Source organism: Nomia melanderi, chromosome 14 (genome assembly GCF_051020985.1).
Source record: "Nomia melanderi isolate GNS246 chromosome 14, iyNomMela1, whole genome shotgun sequence".
NCBI classification, from domain to species: Eukaryota; Metazoa; Arthropoda; class Insecta; order Hymenoptera; family Halictidae; genus Nomia; species Nomia melanderi.
This window is the reverse complement of record NC_135012.1, coordinates 2,493,265-2,519,668: the sequence shown is the minus strand read 5'-3', so window position 1 is coordinate 2,519,668 and position 26,404 is coordinate 2,493,265. Positions and strand designations below refer to the sequence as shown.

The following is a 26,404-nucleotide window of genomic DNA, read 5'->3' as shown; positions in this document are numbered from 1 at the left end:
AAAACGACCGTTAGTCAAACTACAAGAAGGTCTTCTAAAAATTTCATATTTTTAATAACACTAAAACTTTAACCCTATATGTTGCTTGAGTAATCGTTGTTACAAAGAAAGGACTGGAAAGTAAAACAAGAAGTGGATGTAATTGATAAGAAAGTAGAAAATGGTACACTTACCATTCGACCGTCACAGACGTCAACGAAAAAGAGGAAAAGAATTCCAAAGAGCGAGTCGGTAAGAAAGGAAAAGAATAAGACGCGTTTCTTAAAGAAGTGGCGCCTCCTTTTAAGAAAACTCTAGTACTCCGGGTCGCCACTAAGAAGGATGGCGCCGTTGCCGAAGAAAACCACCCCTGTCTCTCCGTTTTTTATCTTTCTCGATCCTTTACAGGGAACCTCCTTAAACAGTCCTCATTCAGAACTGTGTTCAATTAACCCTTTGCACTCCGTAGACGCCTCTCAGTCGCCAATTGATTTGACACAGGAAAATTATAGAGTTTGGCATTTAATATTAAACTTTGTACAACGCACCGACATGTGAAATATTAAAATAAAACAGCCTCTTCCTTTAATTGATGTACGATTTCTCGTTAAGTCAGTTTGAAAGAATGTCGTTGGTATTTCATTAAAAAATCTTAAGTATATCTAATGAGAAACTTCTGGAGTGCAAAGGGTTAAAACATGCTTAAACAATTGACAAATACAAAACAGTAATAAAATCTAATAATACTAAAACAAGAATCCAATGACAATGAAATTAAAGCTACCATACTAACTCCAATACTAATTTCAAACAAAATTAAAATAAAAATTCTCTCTACAAAAATTCTGTTTTAACCGACATCTACTCCAGAATTTACGCGTAGGGTCGAAGATCACGGTTACTTCGAAGCAAAATTCCGTCAATTGTAAAGTCCAAGAACCAGTTCACCATTCGCAGTAGCCGTTTCTCCTGGGAGACGATTTTTTCCCCCGGCTTCACCCTCTTTTCCAGCCTCCCTCGCGGGCGTGGGTGTTCCGGGACGGGCCGACAGTACGAAGAACAAAGGATGGGCTCACGGTCGGTTAATTTAATCTAAGCAAACATCATATAGATGGTACGTGAACGTGTTCCGCAGGGCAGCAGGAAGACTGAAGAGGGTGAAACTCCGGTGGAAGACAGAGGGTGGCAACCAAACGGGGCAGGGAAGGGGCGAGAGGATACCGCTCTGCAGACTGTGAATCTAGATACATACGTAAGTACAAGAGTATTCAAGACGGAGCTGAGGAACGATGTTTAGCATGTAGATGAAGATCTTGGTAATCAAGGGTTGCAGCCCCCCGGGCGCACTTCGTCAAGTCTTACTTATTTCTGGCCGTCCTCATGCGATCCGCGAGCCGTCAGGGTGCTCCTCATCCCCGTGCATCAACCCTTTGAGATCCCTGCGAGATCCACGAGCTGATTTTTAGCGAGTCGAAAGTCACTGCTTGACACGTTCCATGCCACGTGTACCACATGTGGTACACGCCGATGTTTGTGAGAAAATATTTTTAATGCATATATAGTCACGGTCAGCCATAAAGAAACAATATCAAACTATATAAAAATGATCAGAAATTTGAATATAACTTATTATTTTATTGAAAAACTCAATACAGTTCATAAGCAAAATATAACCGAAGTTTCCGTGGCACGGAACGTGTTAATTGTGTTTGACGAGTATCACGTCATGTTAAAGCTTGAAATGATACTAATTCTTTCAACGATGAATTCTTTATTTCTTCAGATAAGTATGTAATTCTTTGTTTTGCTTTGGTCTTTCATTAAAATATACTCTAGGTGCATTTGTCCTGCGTTCAACGAGTACAGACTCCATCTTTTGATTTTATTGCACGCAGAACGAGAGGTTTCTCAGTTAACAGGTTAAGGCAGAGCTGTTATTCTTCAGGAAGTATGTATATTTCTGATATTGATGTCTACCACTACTAGTCAAGATGGTTCGTTAATTTATTATCAAGTGCAACCAATTTCGATGGTACCCTTAACGAAAGTGAAGAATGTTGTAACACTTCTGAGATCTTTTATTTTTCTTTACAAAATTTGGATATGTGGAAAATCTAATAATCTTAGGTGTAATCTTGGAGTCTACAGAGTACAAACGGTTGATTTATTTTACTTTAGGACAGTAAAATATCTTTGGGGTGTTTGGAGTGGAGAATCGGTACTGGAATTATTAGAATTGAGGGATGTTGAATTATTGTTTGGAATATTGAAAGTAATTTTGTTAATTTTGAAACCCTCGAAACACTGAGTTGAACTTAAACCAATCTAAAGCAATCACGTCTGTATAATAAACCAACCAAAGCTGTAACTGTCGAATCAAAATTCACTTACGTCAAATCCAATGAAGCTACTGCAATTACTGTCAATAACGCTTCACCGACTATAAACGCTAAATGTTTAAAACGTCTCCAGACGCCAATACCCAAGAGATCAAACTACAATTTCCAAGCATCCCAACAAACTCCTACAATCCGTTTTTAACGTCCACCTCTCCCAAAAATCCATAACAAAACTCACTGACGGGAAAGCTCACGCGACCAAAAAATTAGGCACCCGAAAGCCTGGCATTATCGAGTTACCGTTATTTGGCCCGTCGCGCGATTTATTCGTAAAGCGGCGGCGGTAACGAAGCCGGTCCCTTCCCCGTCGAATATCTCGAACCGGAGCCGTATCTCGTTGGAAATGATCGGGTCTCGTTGTCCGAAAATTCACCCCGTAATCGACGGACAAAAAGTAATTTCCCATCGAGGCCCGGGACAAAGGGTGATTTTGCATGGGGGGTTGTGCCGGCGATAGCCACGGGGGTGGCCAGTGACCGGTGCGTGTAACGACCAACTCTCTAACCCCCCCTTCCTCTCTCTCCGGCGCGCAACCGTTCGTCCACCACCCTCGCCGAGGCCACCCTTCAACCCTGCCGTAGCGCGGCCAAGCTCGGACGAGCGTTTACGGCGAACGCCACGTGCGCTCGATGCGTGGAAAAGGTGCACGGGGAGGGAAACGAGTGTAGCCGCGTTCCGCGTGTTGCGTTCGATCCGCCGCGGTATGTGGGGCTCTGGGGCATTTTTCGCTCGCGTTTTTCCACCCCTCGATCGCGTCTGGCCAGACACTCGGAGGCCGTTCTCGCGATCGCCGCGCGGAATTCGGTGAAGAGGGCTTCTGCTTTCGAGTAGGCTTTCCGCTTTGACTTCTGGCCTCCGTTTTTTGGCTCCCGCGCGGCTTTGAGGCTCGTCTAGAGCGGTGTCTGCGTCGAGGATAGTTGAATTCAGGTAGACTGCTGTCTTTGTGAAGCGAGCAGCGCTATGAAGCTGTACTACTTTGACACTGGGGTAGAGATACGTTACGTTTATTTGTTTACGGTAGTTGTAGAATATTGTAGAAAATATTTACGTCGGATTCATCTGTCACTTAACACTACTGAGCAATTGAAGTGAAGGTTCTATAGATTAGAGATACTTAGATTGGATGGATCTGTTATTGTATCTGTACAAATTCATAAACTCGACAACCTTTCTAAAAAGCAGAGAATTTAAATACAAATCAATCAGTCTAATAATTTTACTGTTAACGAACCTTCGAGCATCTAAAATATAAGGACAAACTCTATCCAAAAAAACACTCGATTCCTCGAACTGAACAATCATCTTTCAAACTATCCGATTCCCAAACAAAGAATCCCGAGTACATTGTCTGAGAGATATACAACACCAATCTCCCGCTTCCAATCGCGATTCCCATTGTCCTGCCGCTATGATATACGAGACGCGGCGTCTCGAAGAAAACGGAAGGCGAAGAGGAATCGCGGCCGCGGGCAGCGCGACGCCGCTCTGGATTTACCGGCAATTGGTAATGCGGCTCGACTGCAGAACAATAAATCGGTATGGGCAACTGGTCGAGCCAACGAGCCGTATCCCTCGCACGCGCGCAAACGAGTCCTCGCCGGACCCTCCTCTCTTTCTCCGACCCTCGGAGAGACACCGCAGAGCGGGAAGAAGAATGGCTGATGGCGGCGGGATGAGCGAGAGAAAATCGCGGCTGCACGAGGGACGGGGACGCGGGAGGGTTGGAGCGGGTGGGACGCGTAGGAGACTATCCCCCGACATTCACCGCACGCTATTCTTCATACTCCATTATCCGTGCTCCGCTCCACTCTGTTCCATTATGCCGGCACCGCGTATAAACGACGGGCCGCGCCGGCGTTCCCGCACGCCAGCGTGATGGACATCACGGACCCCGCGCTACCTTCGCGAAACACCGATAAACACCGCTCTCTGCGGCCAGTTTGCGCGCGACACGCGGCAAAAACGCGTCCTTTTTAGTACTCGCGTTGCACCGGTGAACGGGAGAACGAGGGGACGATGATAAGGGTAGCTTGGATGGGATGAACGGATTCTGGAGAGATGGATAGCAGGATTTCGGGAGTGCTCGAGTATTTGGGAGTATCTTTGGGGTGTTTGGAGTGGAAAATCGGTACTGGAATTATCAGAATTAAGTTGAATTATTGTTTGGAATATTGCAAGTAGCTTTGTTAATTTTGATTTCAAAGGGAATTGAAGAAATTTCGAGTTCTCTGCAGCCAGTTTACGCGCGACATCCGGAGAAATGCGTCGTTTTTAGTTTTCGCGTTGCACCGATGAACAGAGAACGAGGGGACGATGATAAGGGTGGTTTGGAGGGGATGAACGGATTCTGGAGAGATGGATAACAGGATTTTCGGGAATGTCTTTGGGGTGTTTGGAGTGGAGAATTGGTACTGGAATTATTAGAATTGAGGGATGTTGAATTACTGTTTAGGATATTGAAAGTAATTTTGTTAATTTTGATTTCGAAGGAATTTGGAGTTCTCAGCGGCCAGTTTACGCGCGACACCCGGAGAGATGAGTCCTTTTTATTACTCGCGTTGCACCGGTGAACGGAGAACAAGGGGACGATGATAAGGGTGGTTTGGAGGGGATGAACGGATTCTGGAGTGGAGAATCGGTACTGTAATTATTAGAATCGGGGGATGTTGAATTAATATTTAGAATATCGAAAGTAGCATTGATAATTTTGATTTCGAAGGAAATCGAAGGAATTCGGAGTTTGAGTGTTTCGTTTGATGAATCTTAGACTGAACAGTTCTTTGAAATTTCGTGGAGTTCGGCTATCAAATGTGTCCTATGTTTCTATATTTCGTTTAAATTGATTTTAAGATTGAAATGTAAGATTGAGGAATATTAGAGAATCGTTGTCACTTTGAGATACTTTCTTCAGATGAACCCTTTAATCCTCGTACTGATTCGGCATGGACAGAGCGTGGCTCGCTTTAAAATTTAATCACGAGGATCGCTAATATCCCAAGCAACCGCCCCGAAACACTAAATTCGGTACGTGTATTCGTTAGCGTGGCTGCGGGGCGCGGCACGAACGGCGGAAGCAACCTGGTAGAGAGAGCGAGAAAGAGAGAGAGAGAGAGAGAGAGAGAGAGAGAGGATAGTCTTCTCCCGGGGTCTACGTTTAATTAAATCTTTTGCGAATTTACATACACGCAGCCTCCGTTGGGTGAGGATCCTTTGGAAGCGGCGCGGCGGCTTTTGGGGGGAACAGCTTTGTGGAGATTCGTCTCGTTACCTGTGTAACCCTTTACCTGATGGAAACGTCATTAAGAAGACCGATCTTATGTATTTTTTTGCGGCGGTCGGTGCCGGGCTATCGCCGACCCTTGTTCCCCGGGCCACCCCTCGTCGTCCTCGGGACCAAAGTTTGAACTACCAAGAAGCGTAAAGCGATTAACCCTTTGCTCGCGGGACTTTCGACGGTGACTCTTAAAAAACACGTCTGGACCGTCGGTGCTCCTTGTTTTTTGTTGCTGGAAAAATTGCGAGCTCGAAGGCCTCGTTATTCCGACGCCTTGGTCACGGGGAAATTAGAAACTTAAGAAGGGTCGGCGTTGCTTAAAATCGGACAGCAAAAAGCTTTAGGATACTTTGGAATTTATCAACTATTAATCTAAACCGATTGTCGCTTTAATTAAAATACTCACTATTTTATATCACTAAATACAAATTCAAGGGACGTAGTATAAGAATCAAAAATGAATGAAGGAATAAAATAAAGATAAAAGCATGCGAAGATAACTTACAGTTAAGAGAAGCAGCAGGAACAATCTAGAACACACATAGAAAAACCAAATTAAAAGGTCAAACGAAGATTAAAAGAATGGAACAGAATGAATGAGAGAATGGAAAAAATTCAGAGGATCATCGTAAAAATGAAACATCGCCGAAGAGTCGGAGCTGAGTCAAGCGGGGAAAAATGAGAGAGAAACGGTGAAACTGGTATGAGTGGAGTCACGAGAAAAAGCGACACGTCGTCGATCATATTTTGAAATACACTTTTATTTCGACTCGGTCAAAAACTACGATAACAATAGGTTGGTAGATATGTATATCGGAAATCATTCTTGGGGGGAATGCGGAGTGTTCGTCGTCGACGCGACCGGGGAAAAAAAAACGAATAAATCGCCGTCGACGCGTTGAACGAGCCACGGCCTCTCGGTCGGAAACCGTGGCCACGAGTTTCGGTTCTCTTTTACTTCCTTTCTTTCTTTTTTTTTTTTTGTTTATTTATTTATTTCGGTTTTCGGTTTCGTATCCACGGGAAATTTCGATGTGAAAGCGTCCCGCGGCGCGCGCTGTCGCGGCCGCGGCTTTTACTCTTCGTTGAATCGCAAGAAGCTTTTTCCTCCTTCGTGCACGAGATTCGATACCATTCTCCTTGTTTTTCGATCGTCGACCGGTTTCCGAGCACGATCCCGCGACGAGTCGCGACGCGAACCGCGCTCGGACGATATTGCACGAGCCCGCAGTCAAATCGATCGCGTTATACTATGAAAACATAATCGTATAGAGTAGAAAGTGCGTACGGTGTTTCGCGGATGGATAACTGACCTCTGGGAATTGCTTCGCTCGCCTCTGTCACGAAGAAATCTAATTTGAAACTTTATCAATCAAGCTATACACCGACACAATCTCGACTGAAAAGAATTCAACTGAAGAATTCAAGTTCCTATGAAAGATATCCTTCGATGAGAACAAAGTTTAGACTGACTTTTCCCGAAACAGATACAATTCCTCGGACAATCTGCTGAATTACGATCACCGTTACGTGATAAACCGGCAAACATATTTCAAATCACAAAGCTCGCCGGCGAATCAAGCAAAACCGCAGCAAGTCCCAAGGATCCCAGCCATCCGAGGGCCACCGGACGCACCAGTTCACTCGACTTCGCGTAGTCCGTCGACAGTGATGAATGACTCGATGAAACGACAATGCTCTATCTATATACAGTGTTATATACATCATCATCATCGTCACCATCACCGGGGCACCGGCGTACGCGCGCGCGTCCAACCGCGCGACGTATTGCACTCGTTGTCAGCAGCCGTTCTCTCTCTCCCATTCACTCCCACCCACGTGTTCCTCTCCCACGCACACACTTAATTACAAATCAGCCCGGTCTAGAAGATTCGTTGAGACACAACCAGTGGAAAATGATCGACCGGTCTCGTCGCGCCGCCCTCGACGTCGAACCAGGCGCACCGGACGGTCCGCGCGTGTCGGGCACGGTTCTCTCTGTCTGTCCGCAGTCGGAATCGTTTTCTCGTAATGCCCACTAATAGCTAGTTTCCCGCCCGGTGGTTCGAGCGAGCGCGTCCCACACGAAATCACAGTTTTGCCGATCGAAGTAAGAAACGTTCGTGTCATTCGGACCTAGAGGATACCCTACAGATGGGGCTCGTTCGACGAAATCCCGAATTCTTGGTATCAGTAAGGCCTCCAGACGTTGTTGTCCGGTCTGACTTCCTCCTGTCTCACGCTGCAACTGTCCGCCACCGATCTTTGTTCCGGGCTCTCCGAGTTCTGGAACTGGTTCCCGTACAGCTGCGAGTAGAGGATGCTGGGCAGCACGCCGGGCGTCGGGAAGTAGTTCCCGTAGTTCTGCCCGAAACCTTGCTCCTCGTGCACCGGGCTCTCCGTGGTGCTCGAGTCCGTCGACAACGATCGGGGGGACACGTAGTCTTGGTACCTCTGGCTGGGCGTCCCTGTCATCAGGCTGCTCAGCGGGTCCAGCGGGTCCGTTTGGCCCGTCGTCGTCGAGTCCGGCACCACTGCGGTTGCAAGAAACAGAGCCTTTTTGTTTTGCGGGTTTTCAGTTGGGTTTCGGTGGTGGAGACTGATTGGTGATGAGGATTGATGACATGAGGGATGTGTTGGTGGACGGTTGGTTGAGTTATTCGACCGTCGGTCGTTGTATCTTGCCGCTAAGAGTGGAGGAAGCATGGCATTCGGTTATAGACGGTGGTAAACCGAGAGCGAGATGTAAGATAATTATTGAACGATCGCGTCAACGAGGTCGTGAGTGTGGCTGGGTGTCTATGTTACATTCAGAAGAACGACAATGACGGTTATTAATGATTTATTGAGAAACATAGGGAGAATATAGCGCTTGAACGACTGAGAGACTACGTTTTTCTCTATTAAAGTTGGTTAAAGGTTAAACAATAATAACTCCGGGACGGTGAGTGGTATATTAATTTTGATGGGACTCTTGGAAGCGGGGAAGCCTCCCCTTTGTAATGCTTTTTGTCCCATGTCGCTGCGACTACCCGTTGCAGAGATATCCTCGTGTAAATGGAACCGTAATTTTTAATATTTCCATTGTCTCTGTCCTCCTTGCGCAATCGGTCCTCTCGCTCGCGCCTATTTACTGCACTACCCCAACGTCGCGACACGTGCGCTGGTCAGTTTTTACTATGTCTAGCGTACACGTTTCGCGGAAACCGTAGTATTTCCAAGAATTCGAGGTCCATTCGGTCCCCACCCCTGTGCATTTTCAATGTAATCTTCGAGCATTGATATCTCGGGAGGGAGTTGAGATATCGGAATGGGACAAAAAGCGTTATCAATGGGACGCTCTCTGCTATCATCCCAGATACTCTACATCTAAAAATTATACAATTCTTCATTAACATTTTTCATGAGATTTGACAATGTCACTGCTAGGTATATATGTTTGCCAACAAATTCCCTTAATTTTACCATTATTCTACGTTCACTATAAGACCCTCTAACAATTATGCATAGAAATCCATACACTGTTACCATTGTGCAATAAATATTCAGTTACATACGTGTACCAATTAAAACTAACGTTTAACCTTTTAACTACTGACACTATACTGACTTTCGTGTACATCATTTTCATGAACGATACAGTAAAGTACGATGCTTCCTCAATCATCGATGGTTGTGCAAATTAGAGTCTAATCCAGCGATTTCCAACCTTCATCAAAAATTTGTTTCCGCCCCTACCTTTTAATAGATATAATAACATAGACACGCTTTAAACAATAACTTCATTACAAAATAAACATTACTTCACTGAATTCGTACTGCTACTTTATATGAAGTTTACTCATTTGTAGATATTACGGTATGAACATCCATTTTTTATTAACACGTTGAATACCATGGAGGTCACCGGTGACCTCCAACCAAATCGATTTACTATAGTCCATTGAATGAAACGATTATTTGTAAACATTACTACATCATAAATGATGTTACCCAACGCGATGACATTCAGCTAGATGAACATAATAATAATCCAATCAATCAAACAATTAAACATTATATTTCTTCCATTACGTATTCTGCTCTATAAAATCGTGCGGCATTCAACGTATTAAAACTTTGTCGCCTTCCAGGTTGGAAACTTTAGGTCTAATCTAACGTAATCGCACAGAATCCTACAAGTCTCAAAAAGTGACATTCCATTTACACGCAGACTGCGTGAAACCTTGCTGCACAAAGGTATGGCTTCACAGCTAGTCCCGCAGTAGCTAAAAGGTTAAGCATCCCGCGCGTGTAATAAAAACAAACGAGTCCAGCGTGAAAAATAATATACCCAGTGTCGCTAAAGCATCGGAGTACCCGGAGGGAACGTAGAAACGGATATCCTGCGGGCCGCAGGCGACTCGCGGCCGCGTCTAACGAACCAATTACGCGGCGGAGAACGACGAAAGTGATGAGACTTACGGGAAGACACCGCTGAGAACGCATCCTGCTGCGCCGTGGATCCCGCACCGGTGCCGGAAGTAACGGTGGAGCCCGCCGTCGAATCGGGCGCCGTCGGCGTGTTCATGGATGCGGTGCCCGCGAAAGACGCCAGCGACGAGGACGGCGGCGGCGGTGGCGGCGGCGGCGGCGGGGGTGGGAACGACGCCTGTGCCGCGCACGACGACAAAGGGCCGGGAAGATAACCAGCGTAACCAGCCGTGCTTCCGTATCCCCATGAATTGCTCGCAGTCAGACCGAACTGGGACATGTCTGAAGAGATCGGTGCTCGTTCGTGTTATCAGAATAATCGAGATCCACGATCGTTTAATCACCGACGGCTACCGGTTTCATGCTCTTCGATTTATCGGTAATCCGGTCTTCAACTGTGAACGCTCCGTTCGTCGCGAAAGACATCTTGGAATAATTAGCGAGTGTATTTCAGTCGGATTTTCTTTCACTATTAACACTAGAACTACGAGTTTAATACGATTGGTATGCAGTCTCTATAAAAATTGTGACGATAGATTATTTTCGGTTTCTTCAGACGTTCGTTATAGTACTCGAGTGGAACTATTTAGTTTCGAAATCATTTTGGATGTTCAATGCTTTGAAGATATCAATAGCGAAACAAGAAAACCGAAAACAGTCATTTTTACTGTTACGTAGTTCTAGTGTTAAATACTGTTGGTAATAGAGGTTTCCGGGGATAGCAATAGAGGAATTAAGTCATTCTTGTCGGACTTAGGTGGTCTTTTTTATTGGAACGTGTATTTTGAACTTGATAAACCTGGTTAAGTGTTATCTCGATGGAGGGAAGATTTTTAACACTAAACTTACAGGTCAAAATGACATTCCTGATTTCTTCTTTTTGCAATTATTAAAAGGACAGATGTGTCTCTAGGGAATTATCAAATAAATTGATTTAGCGATACAGGAACTAGATTATCAAAGTGTCTATAGATGCACTTTTGAAGTTTCTACAGAGGATTGTCAAAAAATCGATTTGCTCGGTTGTTGTAGTGTTAAGAACGAGTTAGAAGAGAATCGCTGTTGGAAACGCGAAGAGATGGCCAAAGAGAATACTTCGATTTGATTCGAACGGAGGAAGCAAGCGATTATTACGCTGGTGAATGAATACAGGTGGAAAACCGTGGTCGTGCCGCGTTATTCGTCGATCTAAATCACTTTGCGAGCATGTACATCGACGGGCCGCTTCTTCTGCGCCCCCGTCCCATTCCACGGTGGTTGGATTTATTTTTGCGGCGTATAGGCAGCATCCCCGATAGATTTTCCAATGAGTTACGGGGCTGAGGGCAGAAAGGTCGGGCACGGTTTGCGAGGAGGGGCGCAGCCGGACAGAAAACGGAGGGAGGCTGCGTCGAGATCAAAGGGTTGGTCATCCCCGCGTGGCTCTAGCCAACTCAAATAACCGAGCTAGCCTCGACCAGCGCCACCGGGTTCCCCGTGACGATAGCCTAACCCTAAATACTGCAACCTAGCATGCTTTCAGGTCGTTCGTTCAATTTTCGAGCGGCTACCGGGCGATCGCGTCGCGCAAGGAGACCCCGGAACTCATTTCGCTTTTAAGATTAATTCCCATCGGTTCGTTTCAATCAGACTCGAATAAATTCTACAAACGTTTCCTTAATTAATCTAGTAGAATACTTGGAGCACGCAATATTTTCAAATATAAAACGATTTACTTTATATCGATAGAAGAATTCTTTTAGATACTACAATATTACATCATAATTTCATATTTAGAATTCTTAGCTAATTAACACACAGGATATTTTAATTCATCAATGTTCTCCCAATTATTCATTAGAAGAATGAATTCTACAGTAAAATCTCGTTCTGTAAAGGGGTAGCTGAAGTTTCACGGTGATTTACTTTGTATTGATAGAAGAGTTCCTTTAGATACCATAATATTACATCATAATTTCATATTTAGAATTCTTAGCTAATTAACACACAGGATATTTTAATTCATCAATGTCCTCCCAATTATTCACCAGGCAGTAGGAAACTAATCCTCCCTCGGCAGCGATGTAATGAGAACCGATGACGAATCGAAGTTAATCGACGAACACTGATACCAGAGAATCCACCGGAAGACGCCCATGGATCGACGCAGTCGCATGTATCGGTGGACGCGGGCTCGAATTATCGATGTCCGATGTTGGGGAAAAAAGTTAATAAAGGAAATACTCGGCGTGCTTGATACTTTATCGGGGAATTCGCCGGTGTTATCGCGTGCAGATCAGAAAACCGGCTCATTAAATCGGCTTTGCCGTCTGGAATATTCCCCGGCCGCGGGTCTTCTTCCGCGGCGGAAGATAATAATCGTCTCGCGTGAAAATTCGTGCACGGGGAACACGTTTCGCGGAAAAAATCCGACGGTATCGCTCGGGGAAAGGGCCGGGAACGCGCGCGGCGCGGCGCGCAAATTCGCGGATCCGGTTGCAAACGTACAGAGAACCGGGGAGTTACCACGTCGAAACGACGGAGCCACCCCCGACGTGCTCGCCGCTCCCGTAGCAACCCCTCATTCTCCCCCCCCCTTTAATATAATATTTAATCTAGCTTTGAACAGGCTTGCGGTTTCCGCCTCTGGAGTCGAGAAGCTACCTCGCAAGCCTATACGAAAGCTTTGCCTGTATCCAACGGTGTCTGCGCTTGGAAATATTCCCAGCTTCCGGGGAAGCTCTTCTTACGATATCAGGTATGAATTTAATTTTCGAAACGGATAGGGCCACCGTGTATTACGTGTTTCCGCGAGCTGAGAAACGGACGTGGCGAGTTTTGAAAAAGGGGATTAGCTAATTGATTCGCTTCTAATCTGGTTTTACGGATAGATGTTAATGGGGTATTAGTATTAGAAGATTGAGCGTTACCGAGATTAAGAGGGGTAGCTCTTCTTAAGATATCAGGTATGAATTTAATTTTCGAAACGGATAGGGCCACCGTGTATCACGTGTTTCCGCGAGCTGAGAAACGGACGCGGCGAGTTTTGAAAAAGGGGATTAGCTAATTGATTCGCTTCTAATCTGGTTTTACGGATAGATGTTAATGGGTATTAGTATTAGGAGATTGAGCGTTGCCGAGATTAAGAGGAATATTAGGCCTCGCGAATGGGGGAGATAATTTGTGGTTGAATTTTAGATGGCGAAGTGGCGACGAGTAGCTCACGATTGCATCTTTTGGGATGAATTTCTATGGAAAAATGAATTTTATAGTAAAATCTTGTTGTATAAAGGGGTAGGTGGTAAAGTGTTGATGATTGGTTTCCCATTGATTGCATGTTTTTCGATGAATTTTTATTGGAAAATGAATTTTATAGTAAAATCTCGTTCTGTAAAGAGGTAGCTGAAGTTTTACGGTGATACTAGAAAGTAATTCGAAAGGCTGATGTATTCAGAGAGTAAGACGGTGTTCACAGTGACTAAACATTCATCATGCAGATAAGGCGATCAAGATACTCACTTTGACAGTTGCCGGGCATCGCGTGCCTGAAGGATGACAACGGGTCCCGCGGTTGCAGCGGGCTAGGCAGCGGCTGAAGGGGATTCGGCAATGGTTGCAGAGGGTCGACCAGCGGCGACGCGAAAAACGGACCACCCCTCTGCGAAGCAAACGCGAACGCATGGAACTGCTGCTGCTGCCCTAAAAGAGACAACACTGCGATCAACCGTGCGCCTGTCCACTGGACCTACCGTGCTCGCAACAATCACCTATGACTCGACTTCTTGTCCGCGAGGCCCTTCATCGGTTGCTCGCCGCGCTTCGTTAAAATACTCGGAAGAAATTTTACGTCTAACAAAAATGAAAAAACCAACTGCTTTCATTGCTCTATTCGGAAACTTCCGAAGTGATCTGAGTTACCTTAAACATAAGAAACAAAGCTAGCTTAGACACCCCTGGAATCATCACTTCCCTGAATATTTTTAAGATTCCCAAACCTATCAATCCTACAATCAAGTCCTCAATCCTGCAACAGTCATCAGATCTTCAACTCAGTTGTTTCAATAATTCTAACACCGTCCGATTCGTCCAATCATATTCAATTACCTTACACCTGAAACCATACTCGCTAGAACCTGCATTCCCATTTCCCAAACATATTTCAAATCCCCGGATCAGTTACGAAACAGGCAGAAAAATCCACGACGAAGCTGTCCGAATCCAGGAAGCGTTCCCGCGACGCGAGTTTTATTTCCGACGTGTCCAGGAACCGGCGTCCAGGATCGGCAAGGTAGCAGGCTCGAAACTAAACGTCGGTCGCCGAGGGACGGCGCTCGGAAGAGACCAGCGAGAGCGTAGAGGCGCACCGATTCATTTTATTTCCCGGGTACGGTGTCGCCAACCCAATTAAAGACGTCCCAACAGGCGACCGTCCTATCTGACGAGGCTCGGCTCTGCCGGCCACCCCAACGCGCGGCTCCAGGTTAGGCTAGGCCGGTCGGTCCGTCCCCATACGTAGAGGTGGCTGGGAAGCTTCACTACCCCCCCGACCCTCTTCCTGAACCGTCGAAATCTACGAACCAACACTGCCACAGAAGGCACTGGAGACCAAAGCCAGGAGGGACCGGAGACAGAGAGACGACGACGACGGGAGATAGAGATAGAGCGAGGGCCAGGGAGGGAGGGAGACAGACAGGAGTCCTGGCAGACCCCCGCCGTTCCTGATAATCCAATCGAAGCCCTAATTCTAACTCGGCAACCCGAAATTCCCGCCGGTTTGCTGAATAGGGTACGCTGCCTCGATCCTGGGGACACAATGGGGGCGCGACGCTGGAATACAGACCGGCCGTACCCGGGGCTAACGAGATCTCCGTTAAACGACCGCCGACTCGTACGTTTTCACGTGCGAAGCACGAAAGAAATTTGCGAACGGCCTCCTTACGTCAAACGTCGGCTCCGATCGATGCCGCGGTGGATTCACGCCGATCCTGGATTGGTACCGCTAGACTGATTTTCTTATTGTTGAAAGTGACACTGGGGGCACTGGGAATTTTCCGGTCGGAGACATTCTGAATAAGAGATGTTGAGGTGATGATGGTAGGATTTGAGTTAGATTGTGAGTAAGTGGATGGTTTTTTAGATAGAGTGTTTTGATCGTGGTTTAGAGATTGGGATGTAAGGAACACTTGGAACGAGAGGTTTAACATTAACCGTTTGAGTGCTGAGGAGCGCTATAGCGCTCTTCTTGTGTTGTGCTAAAATTGAGGAGAGCGCGGAGGTGCTTCTGTTTATCAGTATCAATTATAATTTTATACTATGCTTTTCAAGAAATAAATCAAAGTAAATTTATTTGAATAAATGTTATTTTTTGATATTTTTTTGTAATAACACAATATTTGTGATCTCATTAGATAACTACTCTTATTAATTTTTTTGCATACACACCCAATCACTTCCACATTTTTAGTAAATATCCACAAAAGTTGTTTAGCATCCAAACGGTTGAACCGAGCAGTTAACTTCTTTTTGAAATTCCCCTGTAGCTACTTCAAGAGTATCTATCGAGACTTTAATTGATATATTTGAGTTTAATAATTTCTCAGGGAAACATCTGTTACCTTAATAATTTCGAAATGAAGAAACCAAGAATGGCTCGTTCTGACTGTAGTAGTTCCAGTGTTAATGAGAGAATTGCAAGGTATTGAACTGATTGATCACGAGAGTATTCCCATCGACACCAGTAGTTCTATTAAGAACAAAGGACCGCGGCGTTCAGAAGCAGCGATAAATCAATCCTATGAGTTCCATCGGAACGAGCCTAGAAAACTGGCAGGGCGCCGCTCGAGGGTCGTAATTAATTAAACAAGCAATTCATTACATATTCCACCCTCGCCCCGTAGCCAAAGGTGGCCGCCGCAGAAAGGACGCGGCCGCCTAAGGAAATTGATCGGGAGAGAGGTTCACCGGCCGGCCCTCCGCGGAGATAAGTCTGGTTTCCGGCGGAAGTTCGAGAGCGCCTCGAGATATCGGTGTTGCTCACCTTCGTGGCCGTGGAGATCCTCTTTGTCGGGCTAGTCGGAGCTCGAGGACCGAAAGTCTAGGCCTCGGTGTCGAGCGAAGGGTCGATTTCCGAGGGCGACGCGACGGAACGAAATGAGGAGCTGTCGCCGGCAGCTGCTAACTCTCGAGAAATTCCCTGGCAGTCGCCCTGCCCGCGTAAAGGGGTTGTCCAATGAAATCGATAAGGGAGTAACGACTCACGAGAAGGTCCGAGCCACTTACCACCGTCCACGCCTAAAAATTTGCTCGACCGGTCGTTAGCCGGTCTGCGGAATTGAATCTTGATTAAGCGGTCGATCGATGCGCTGTAACACTTGCAGCTAGGTTTCTTCGATAGTAATAGTAACTCGAAATGGAAATATTGTTCGAAGATGTCATGGAAACTGGAAAGGAATAATATAATCTAAAATTCAACGAACTATTGCATTGTTTTAATTAATACAACGTATCAAAGAAATGAGAAAGAGATTCAATCTACAATCGAATGAACTGATGTATTGTTTCAATTGAGACAGCGTGTCAAAGAAATGAGAAGGTAAGAATGTTCACGAACATTTTGGAATAATTGTTAATTGCCCGTTGTGAGAGCGCGTTGGTTTCCAGAGGATGCGAGCGTAATAAAATTAGGGAACGTGTCAAAGAGGAGGAAGCGGTCGGTGTAAAGAAACGCCGATCGACCACCCACGACTCACAGCCCTTTCATCTAGCGCCGCTTCCCTTCGAGTTTCCTACTAGATCCCTCCTCCCCGAGCAAACCGTTTGTTTTCATAGGAGATGTTACGCGCCGCCTGGTTCCTAATGCGGTGATCCAGTTCAAGATCTAAATCATAGGAAGACTAACACCGGGTACCTAATATTAGGACTCTTCTTGCGCTCTAGACATGGTGCGGATAAGCCTCTATCAAGACGACAGTCTTCCAATCTAACGGAAGAATCGTTACTTGTTAACCCTGAGACCGGAAGTATCTCAAGTTGACTTACCGCCAGAAAGTATAACATGGATAACGAGAAAGAAATTCGCAGAAGTGACCTAGCAGAATACTTAACGTGTTAATTGCAAATATTACATCAATAATAGTGATAAAAATAATGAACTGATTATTTCCGCCATATACGTTGCATTGGACTAATTAAAGCTACCACGCCGGTTACGCGCCATTTAAATCACCACGAAAATCTTAAGCGCTATCCCGTAGTTTATCTTTCGTATCAAAGAAAATCAGGAACGATTAATTACCTTATAATGTTTGCATTACACCATCAACTTAGTTACATTATCAAACACTTTCATTTCACGGTTATCTTGTATGTTACGATAGTTTTCTAGTCATTGAGAAACGTCAGTCACTGACATGCTTAACACGTTAAGGGTAAAAATTCCAGCAACCATTCAGAAACTCCATAGAATCCCCAAATCTGTCTTACTTCCCAAAATCTCCGAACACCCCAGCAAAAGTCAACGTTCTCAAATCAAGCGACCACCGAATCTAAATCTTCGTGCTCAAAAGTAGCGAGCAAACGAAATCCCGGCAGCGGCGGATCCGCGAGGATCACAGTCACCCGTCGACGCGTCGTAAAACACTGGGGCACCATCAATATCTCTATCCGGCGAAGTTTCGATCGCTCAATCCCTCCGCCGCGTCCGGAACAAGATTTACAAACAGGCTGGGGCTGAAAAGGGGGTGGGAAATTTCGCTTGCCGCGAGCACAATGCGTTCGCCGCGCTTACGTAACCGGTAGACGTTTTCGGGGACGCGGCCCCCTCCCAGCCCCCTCAACCGGCGCAGCGGTTCGCGGAGAGCCTGGGAGCCGCGTCGACTGCGACCCACCGAATAACCGGAGTCCCCGGTAATTGTATGTCTCGGCAATGGCGTAGCCCCGGTTAGCCGGCTCCGAGACGAGCGAGAAACACCCCGGCAGAAGCAGAAACTTGGTAGGCGTCGCGCACCAAGTGGGCGAACAATATCTCCGCGGCTAAACGCCGCAGCCCTTTATCAATGTTATGGCGGCCGGCCGCGGTTATAAATAATGGCAATTGCCGCGAAACTTAGCCGGCTAGGTAACGGCCGACCGGCGGGAACCGCACGCCCCGTCGGGCCATTTCAAAGTTGCGGCTTTCGATGCTTCCTGCTGCAACGGAGAGGTTACACGGTCTCGAGGAGTCGCCGCGCAGCGATTCCTCGGTGACGGATACGCGGAAACTGGCGGGGGATGCTGGAGTTCTTATGGGTGTTACGTGACCAAAAATGACAATAGGACACTCACAGTCGCCGTCGCGTGAGAAACAAAAGGAGCCTCCACCCCGGGTGGCCAATCGGTATACGTGTCCGGCAAAGTCGCACTGATTGGCCGCTCGGTGGATGCTCCTTTTTCCTATAAATATGCCGACTTTTTTTCCTTGAGAGTCAGTTAACCCTTTGCACTCGAGAGGTGACCTTCTCAGTCACCACTCAGTCACCACTTGATTTGATTTGCAAAATTATAAAGTCTTATACATAATATTAAGCTTTGCATGATGCATCGATATGTGGAGTATTGAAATAAAATAACTTTCCTTCTTAATTTATATATGTTTTCTCGTTAATTAGTTTCGAAGAACATCGTCTGTATCTCATCGGAGAATATTGAATATTTCTAATGAAAAACTTTCGAGTGCAGAGGGTTAACAACATCGGCGCGTGTTATCAACAACCACCCAGTCTCAACAATAAACGTAGAAACAAACATCCAAAATCAACCTCTGCGTTGATGGAATTGTTAGAATCACTGTATTACTTCAACATTGTACTTTTAAGTGTGAAATTATATTTTTTTGGTGAAACTAAACAATCCAGTTCAACAACCTTATTACCCTATCACTGTAAGACTTTTGATGCAATTGTTGCTGTTGCGAGAATGAAATGTTGATGTTTCGAGTGCGATGAGATAGATCGAACGAGGATCTTGAGAATCTATGGGGTTGTTTGTGGAAGATTGTATGGGATTCAAGGAGCTAGATTGTAGTGTTACTTTGAAACTCTTCGCGGAAGATAAAATTCGATAACTTGTGAGTTGGGGAAGTATTTCAAGGATTTAGATTAGATTGAGAGTAATGGTTTTGTAACGGGAGTGTCTTGATCGTCGTGGTTTAGTGTCTTTGAGATTAGAATATTAGGGAAACTGTGTGAGGTGTTTAGGAAGAATTATACTGAGCTGCTTGATTATGAGAATATTCATATCGACACCAGTTCTATTAAGAACAAAGGACTGCGTTCCGAAACAGAGATAAATCCATCCTATGAATTATTCCAAGTTTAGAAATATTTCAAGCTTACCAAAGATACAATAACATAGATAACAAGCGAAAATTCCCAGGAGTCCTAGCACAATGTTTAACACGAGAATTGTAAATATCACAACGATAACGATAAAAATAAAATGACTCGCATTGCTCCGTTAAGGGTTAAACAAATCATCCCGCCTCGAATAATTTTATTTTATATGATTACATATAAAATGATATTCTCTAATGAGTCAGAACCTCGTTTGACATGTCACTGAACGAATGTCCGCAGGCAGACGCTTACACTCTAAGCAACCGTACGATAATAAATGATAAAAAAGAACAGTAATGCTTACAGTGATACTCACTGGTCTTGGATCGCGGTTCCCGCGGCCCGTCGACGGTCACTTTGATGGCTTTGGTGTAGGTAGCGACCTGCGGCGGCGTCGTGGACACGGTGATCGTCAACGTGAAGCTCTTCCCTGGAACAGAAACGTCGGGGAGCTTCGTCAACGGGACTCCAGTTACGTCGCAACAATATTCCCTCTCTCTCTCTCTCTCTCTCTCTCTCTAATTTTCTGTTTTTTTCCCTCTCTGTCCCGTTTTCCCCCTTTTTCGCCGCGGATCATCGTCGATTCGCGGACGGGACGATTGAAACGGCGCCGGAAGTTCGCAAACGTGGTTAGCCGGCTGAAACTCGGCGGTAACCGAATTAACCGTCGGTAATGTATCGAGGGCGTCGTCGATGGTGACGGTGGGCAGCCAACGCGACCGAGCTGAGTGGGCCGGCGCGCGTTGAGTTATGTTAAAAAGCCTATTAAACGCGCGTCACCCCGAAAAACAACCCTTCCGTAATTATACTCGAAACTGGAGGGTTTGTTCGGGATTTTATGCGGCGCACTGTGATTATGGATTCGCGGGGAACTTTGCGGCGGACGCGTTTAACGGAACCTTTCCACGAATACTCGATATTTCTGTTTTAAAAGCGGTCCTCTCCGGCGAATCGCGTTTTAAAATGTTTCATTTATTCGTAACGCACCGCCGCTGTAATTTGTGTAATGAATGGTTTCAACGTTTCCGCTCGAGAGATCACTCTCAGTCGTTATTTCAATTGATATGGTCTTATAGGCGATATCAAGCGCTGCGCGAAGCATCGACACGTGAGATACTGAAATTAAAGAGCTTCGTTTCTTCATTTATGTGTGTTTTATTATTCAGTAGTTTCGGAACTGAGGTTTAGGGACTGCCGAGTGCAAAGAGTTAATTTGTGATGTTCTGGTATCGGTTGAACGAGTGAATTAATTATAATTCAACATGTGGATTGGATATGATTTACGTTTAAATGTTGCGTCTAGGTGCTGGATAATAAGGTGTTTCGATGAGAATTCAGTTAAACGGAGGAACGATGTTGCGTAGAAAAAGCGTCACGTAGAACACGGTGGTTGCACACGCAGAGGTTCGCCGCAATTCCACGTGCACCCTATTTCACTCTTTTTCTCGGCCTGATCGTTCCTCACCCCCCGGCGGATCGGCGATCGCGTGGCTTCCACCTTCTCGCCCGCTCCGATTGGCCGAAGAATGCTAAAAATGGGTTTCTGCCGCGGTCGACATGTTCGCGTGAGTTGTATCGCGGAATCAATTCGATTGTCTCCCCGGGGAATTATTTGTTTGGCGTTTGGACGTCCGCGCGCCTGCGAGATCACGGGAAATATGACGTCTTCTTTGAAATAGACGAACTACGTGCTTGGAATCTAAGGATTCGAATTTCAAGAGTTCAAACTACAGGTTTTAGAAATCTACGCTCCAAATTTCAAGATTCTATGATCTACATTCAAAAATCTAAGATCCGGGTTATAAAATGTGAGATTCAAGGTTTGAAACTCATCATTTAACTACTAGAATTTCAGATTCGAACCTCATAGGTCAATATTCTAAGCTTCAAACTCTAAGATCCAAGCATTGCGAGAGAAACACTGAAATTTCAGAGAATATTTTCAAGACTGCATTAACCATTTGCACTCCAAAAGTTTTCTGCCAAAAATACCCAACACATTTTCTAACGAAATATTGTCAACATTCCTTGCAACTAACTTAACGAGAAATCATACGTGAATTAAGAAGGCTGTTTTATTCTAATATTTCACATATCAATGCATCACACGGAACTTAACTCTTTGTACTCGAGCGGCGTCTTTCAATCATTTGATTCGATCGAACAAAATAATCAAATTTAGAATTTAATATTAAATTTTATACAATGTATCGACACAAGGAACATCGAAATAAACTAGTTCTGTCACTCAATTTATATAAGGTGTTTCTTTATGTCAGTCAAAAAACATATTGATATTTAATCAGAGAATAATGAATATTTGTTCAGAAAAATATTCTCGAGTGCAAAAGGTTAATATTAAATATTATAATTCATATCTTCGCTGTAGAAAATCGGGTGGCGACTGAGGTATCCATGGAGTGCAAAAGATTAACACTGGAATATTAACCCTTTCGGTCACCAATTATTTGTCCCTGAGACCACTCTACTGTTAGTTTTACTTTGTAATAACACAATTTAATAAGAGAGGTCGACACCATTATCTAATAGAATCTATGATTGTGACAATACGAGGACAACATTTACATCAATCAAATTTTCCGAATTTACACCAAGAATTTAGGACGCCATGACCGAAAGGGTTAACTCTTTGCGGTCCGAAGTACTCTTGGTTTCTCACTTTGAAGGTCACACCAACGTTAGTTTATTCAATTACAGCTTAATATGACGCTCTATTTATTTATTCAAGAATATTTAGGAGTCATTGAAATGTTACCTTTAAATGGTACAATTGTGGTACTACAAATAAATACAGAAAAAATTGTTAAAACAGGTAGAGGTTGCAATAAAATAGAATGTCGAGTCTGACTCGACACAGGACTGCTAAGGGTTAAAGGATAAGCTTAACCTATGAACCCGTACGCGGCAATGTTAGCCGAAGTTTGCGGGCCCTTCGACGTCGAGACTGACAGGGCCGATGGAAAGAAGGGAATAAAGAAAGAAAGAAAGGGAGAAAGCATCAGGGGAATAATGGCGAGTGTCGAGCGTGGCCACACGGTGGTTCACCACGCGAGCTTCTCGTTTTCCAGCAGGGGATCCCGTCAGTTTGCTGCAAGTCACGGCATCCTCCTGGTCTGGCAAACCTTTTCACCTATTGCGGGAGTTCGTGGTTGCACAGTTAGGTGGGTACACGTAAGTATCACCCTCGGTGCCAGTCGCCGTGGAACCATTAAAAGTCCGACTATTTCATCCCCTAACCCACCACCCCTTGCCACTCGCCCCACCCATCCACCCAAACAAGCTTCCTTCGATTTTCTGAAGAACGAGTTTTCTATTTCTTGAATTCGACGTTGAGGAGGGAACATCAGTGTCCCGTAATTCTCGGGTCGAATGGGAAGTGGAGTGTTCCGAGCAATTAGGTAGATTAAATAAGTTGGAGTGAAATTTGAATTCGAGGGGTTCGAGCCGTTTGGTCGATTATTAATTTCTAAAACAGGGAGGCTTGGGTTATCGGGATTGAAATGGGAAATAAATTACTCTGTAGAGTAACAGTAGATTTATCGAGATTTTTATGTACCTATGTTTACCGAACGAAATCATGGATTTTTTTTAACACTAGAACTACCGAGCATTTAATACGATTAATGTGCAATTCCTATAAAAACTGTAACAATAGATTATTTTCAGTTCCTTCAGACATTCTTTATAGTACTCAAATGAAACTATTTTCAAAATCATTTCGAATATTCAACGCTTCGAAGATATCAATAATTGCTAAACAAAAAAATCGAAACCAGTCATTTCGACTGATACGGTAGTTCTAGTGTTAAAAAACAACTTGAAAGACGAGAGAATTATACAGAATGATCTTATAAATGAAACTATTAGATGGATAAAAGTCAGTGCAAATTACAGAAAAGAAGTGGAAATTCTGTGATTTCCCTCGCGTAGTTCGGAAGTCAAAATCCTGGTAAACCTAGTGTCAATATTTAAATACAGTAACGAAGATAAATCGTAGATCAACGTATCTATAATTCTTTCACGCAGAAGTTCTTTCGTGACAAGAAAACTTCGGCGACAGGAATTCCCCTGAAAACCGACAAGTCGGAATATTAATTGGATATGTGTGAACAGTTAATTGATCTCCGGTAGCTCACGAATGTAGATTGTTTCGGCGTGTTAAGCACAGCCAGAGATGAGATAGGTTTATTCGCGAGAGCAAAGTTGAAGGATACCCGTCTGCTCTCGGCTGAAACTATAAGCGCTCAAATGATCTATCTCGTTATAGGGCTTAGGGTTGAAGGGGTGGAAACGATACGGTACCTTCGGGGGTAGACTTCCCGGTGATGGAGCTGGCATTACAGCCGAACGTGCAGGAACCGAGCCATAGCTTATCATCGATATTACAAAGCTCACGGCTAACGCGCTCGGTTTTCCTTGATTCGCGAACACTTTTAAGTGGTTCCCGTGGAAATCGTGATTTCAACGTCTGACCCCTCGCACTGGTAACCGAATTTCTCATTAATCCCTCGCGACAATGGAGCTACATACTCGAAAATGAATAAAGCATCGAAATAATCTCAATTCTTCCATCAAGAAATAACAGAATCACCTGATTAACCAGTTAAGCGTGGAATACAGTTTGAAAAATCTCTCATTGTGCGCGCAATAAAATCAAATAATGAAGTGTATACTGGTTAAATGCAGGACAAATGCACTGAAAATACATCCTAACGAAAAACTAAAGCGAAACGAAGAAGAATTACACGTTTGTCTTAAAAAATACATAATCCATCGTTGAAAAAGTTAGCACCATTAAGGGTTTTAAGATGTAGTACTCGACGAGCACAGTTAACTGGTTAAACATCTTTCAATACCCTAATAACCGAATTCTCAGAAGAAACCGAGCATTCATCTAGCAGGATCATTAAAATCTCACTGTCCCCGCAGCCACGAATATAATGATGCGCTCCCAGCGAGATAATCCCGTTCGAAAAACCGTGACGCGGAGCAAACAGCGCGCGAAATCCGTCGAAATATCATCGATCGTTACCCGATCAGCGGTAAATATTTACAGGCTATTAAACAGTTTTCATTCCGCGGCCATTATTTTTAAGTCCCGCGGCGGCGGGGGAGGGGAGTGTGCGCTGGAGAAACGAATTTCCGTGGCATGAAACCATGGGTGACGTTGATTTTCGAGGAACGAGGAAAGGTGGTACACGGTTGTCGCTGCCGGCAGTTCATCCTGACCATAATCAATTCGTTATCAGAGTACAATAGCGCATTTGCGATTCGTTTGGGGAAAATTGAAATTAATTAATTGGCTCGACAACGGCCTGGACAGGCTAGCGCCCGCTTCGGGGTGTGTTCCACGCATACGGACAGATCCGTATGTGCGTGTGTGTGTGTGCACACGCGCCGCTCCACATTTTCCCAGAGAATCGTATGCTAACGAGCATTATCAGGAAATCGATCTCGCTGCACTTCCGCTCCAGTCTCTCTTTCCAATTGCACCCGGTGCCAATTCAATTTGTCCCCTTAATGTTCGTTCATATTCTTCCGTTCCGAATCGACGCGGCCCGCCGCGCGATCCTTTTTCTTCCCGGCCGATATCGGAACCCTCGGACCTAGCGCCGCCGGCAGCCTCGATTTTATTGGTATCGAGCCGACCGGGCTCGCATCGTTCCGGTTCAACTTTATTTAGAGCGGTCCCGATGCGACGGACGGACCATACCTCGATTGACATCCGTCTGCGGTAATGGCCACGCGGAACGCCCTCGTCGCGGTTTCGCGATTCTAAATTTGTTTGGCCGAATTATTGGCGATCGGTGTGTGTGTGTGTCTCTGTGTTGCTCTTTTTATTATTTTATCGGGGATTTTCGGTCGAGTCGGTTTAATTGAAGATTCTCTTGCTCTCTGTACGGACTTGAGAATAATATTGTATTGCTGGGGGACTGAGATGGATATTTCTTGAGGAGAATTTGCGATAGGTGACTTTCAGTTATCATTTCATTTGATATAACAGAATTATAGTGTTATATAATATTACATTCTGTACAATGCATCAATATGTGAGACATTTCTATAAAATAGCTTTGTTTCTTCATCTACATTTTTCCTCATTAATTTCAAATAATGTCTGTCTCATGGGAAAGTGTCGAATGTTTCTAGTGAAAAGTTTCACAGTTCAAAGAATTCTTTGATTCTTTGATTCAAAAATCTCAATTCGCAAAGACCTAACTATTACCACGCAAGAATTTAAAAAAATGTCCTTGATTCAAAAATAATAGTACCTGTACCATTAAAATAATTAACATTTTTTTTAATTCTTGCGTGGGAATAGTTAGGTCTTTGTGGATTGAGATTACAGAATTATCTAACCAAGGGATGAACAAGATTTCTTCTCGGTTTAGAGGAATCTCTTCAACGGTGGGAATAAGTGTAGGAAGATAATTTTTCTCGAGAGATTGAGTATTCTCTGAGAAGCATTTACACAGGAAGACCCTTCCGTCACGCGCATACAGAGGAATGTCCCCGCGTTCGACAAACGGCAGGATCATTAAGGATTCGCTAGAGTTTGGCGCGCATCGGTTTCCAGAGAATATTCAAAGAGCCGGGGGAGTCGCAGGAATCCTGACGAGAGACACTTCTCTTACATTCTTCATCCTAGCTTATGTTAATTCCGCGCTCGACGAAAACAATTGAGAGCTAATCCCAGACAAATGACTGACGCGCTTCCATGAACACACCCGGGGGAAAATTCAACCCTCCTCTCCCGGATAGAAAATTCAGCTATTCCGTGATTTCCGAACGCCCTATTTTGCAACCCCGACGCGTACACGGCTTTCACTCGCCGTTTAACTCGATTTAATATTTGGTACAGCGCCGGGATATCCTCTAGCTTTTGTACAATATATTCACCGTGCCGT

At 44.8% G+C, this 26,404-nt stretch overlaps 1 protein-coding gene across 8 annotated transcripts in view; it reads right to left on the bottom strand.

Annotated features, from left to right (window-relative positions):
- Window positions 1–6,471: 6,471 nt before the first annotated feature.
- Window positions 6,472–26,404, bottom strand: part of LOC116427000 (uncharacterized) — a 56,663-nt gene continuing 36,730 nt past the window's right edge. For 6 of the 8 annotated variants that reach the window (XM_076373956.1, XM_076373955.1, XM_076373954.1 and 3 more), the window contains exons 4-7: window positions 19,792–19,905; window positions 13,624–13,818; window positions 10,117–10,407; window positions 6,472–8,186 (exon numbers count right to left, since the gene is read on the bottom strand). In XM_076373956.1, coding sequence (XP_076230071.1) covers window positions 7,843–8,186; window positions 10,117–10,407; window positions 13,624–13,818; window positions 19,792–19,905 — 944 coding nt within the window. In that variant the 3' untranslated portion in view covers window positions 6,472–7,842. Of the gene's footprint in view, window positions 8,187–10,116; window positions 10,408–13,623; window positions 13,819–19,779; window positions 19,906–26,404 lie in introns of all 8 variants that reach the window. The other 2 variants (XM_076373958.1, XM_031976815.2) reach the window with 2 other exon arrangements.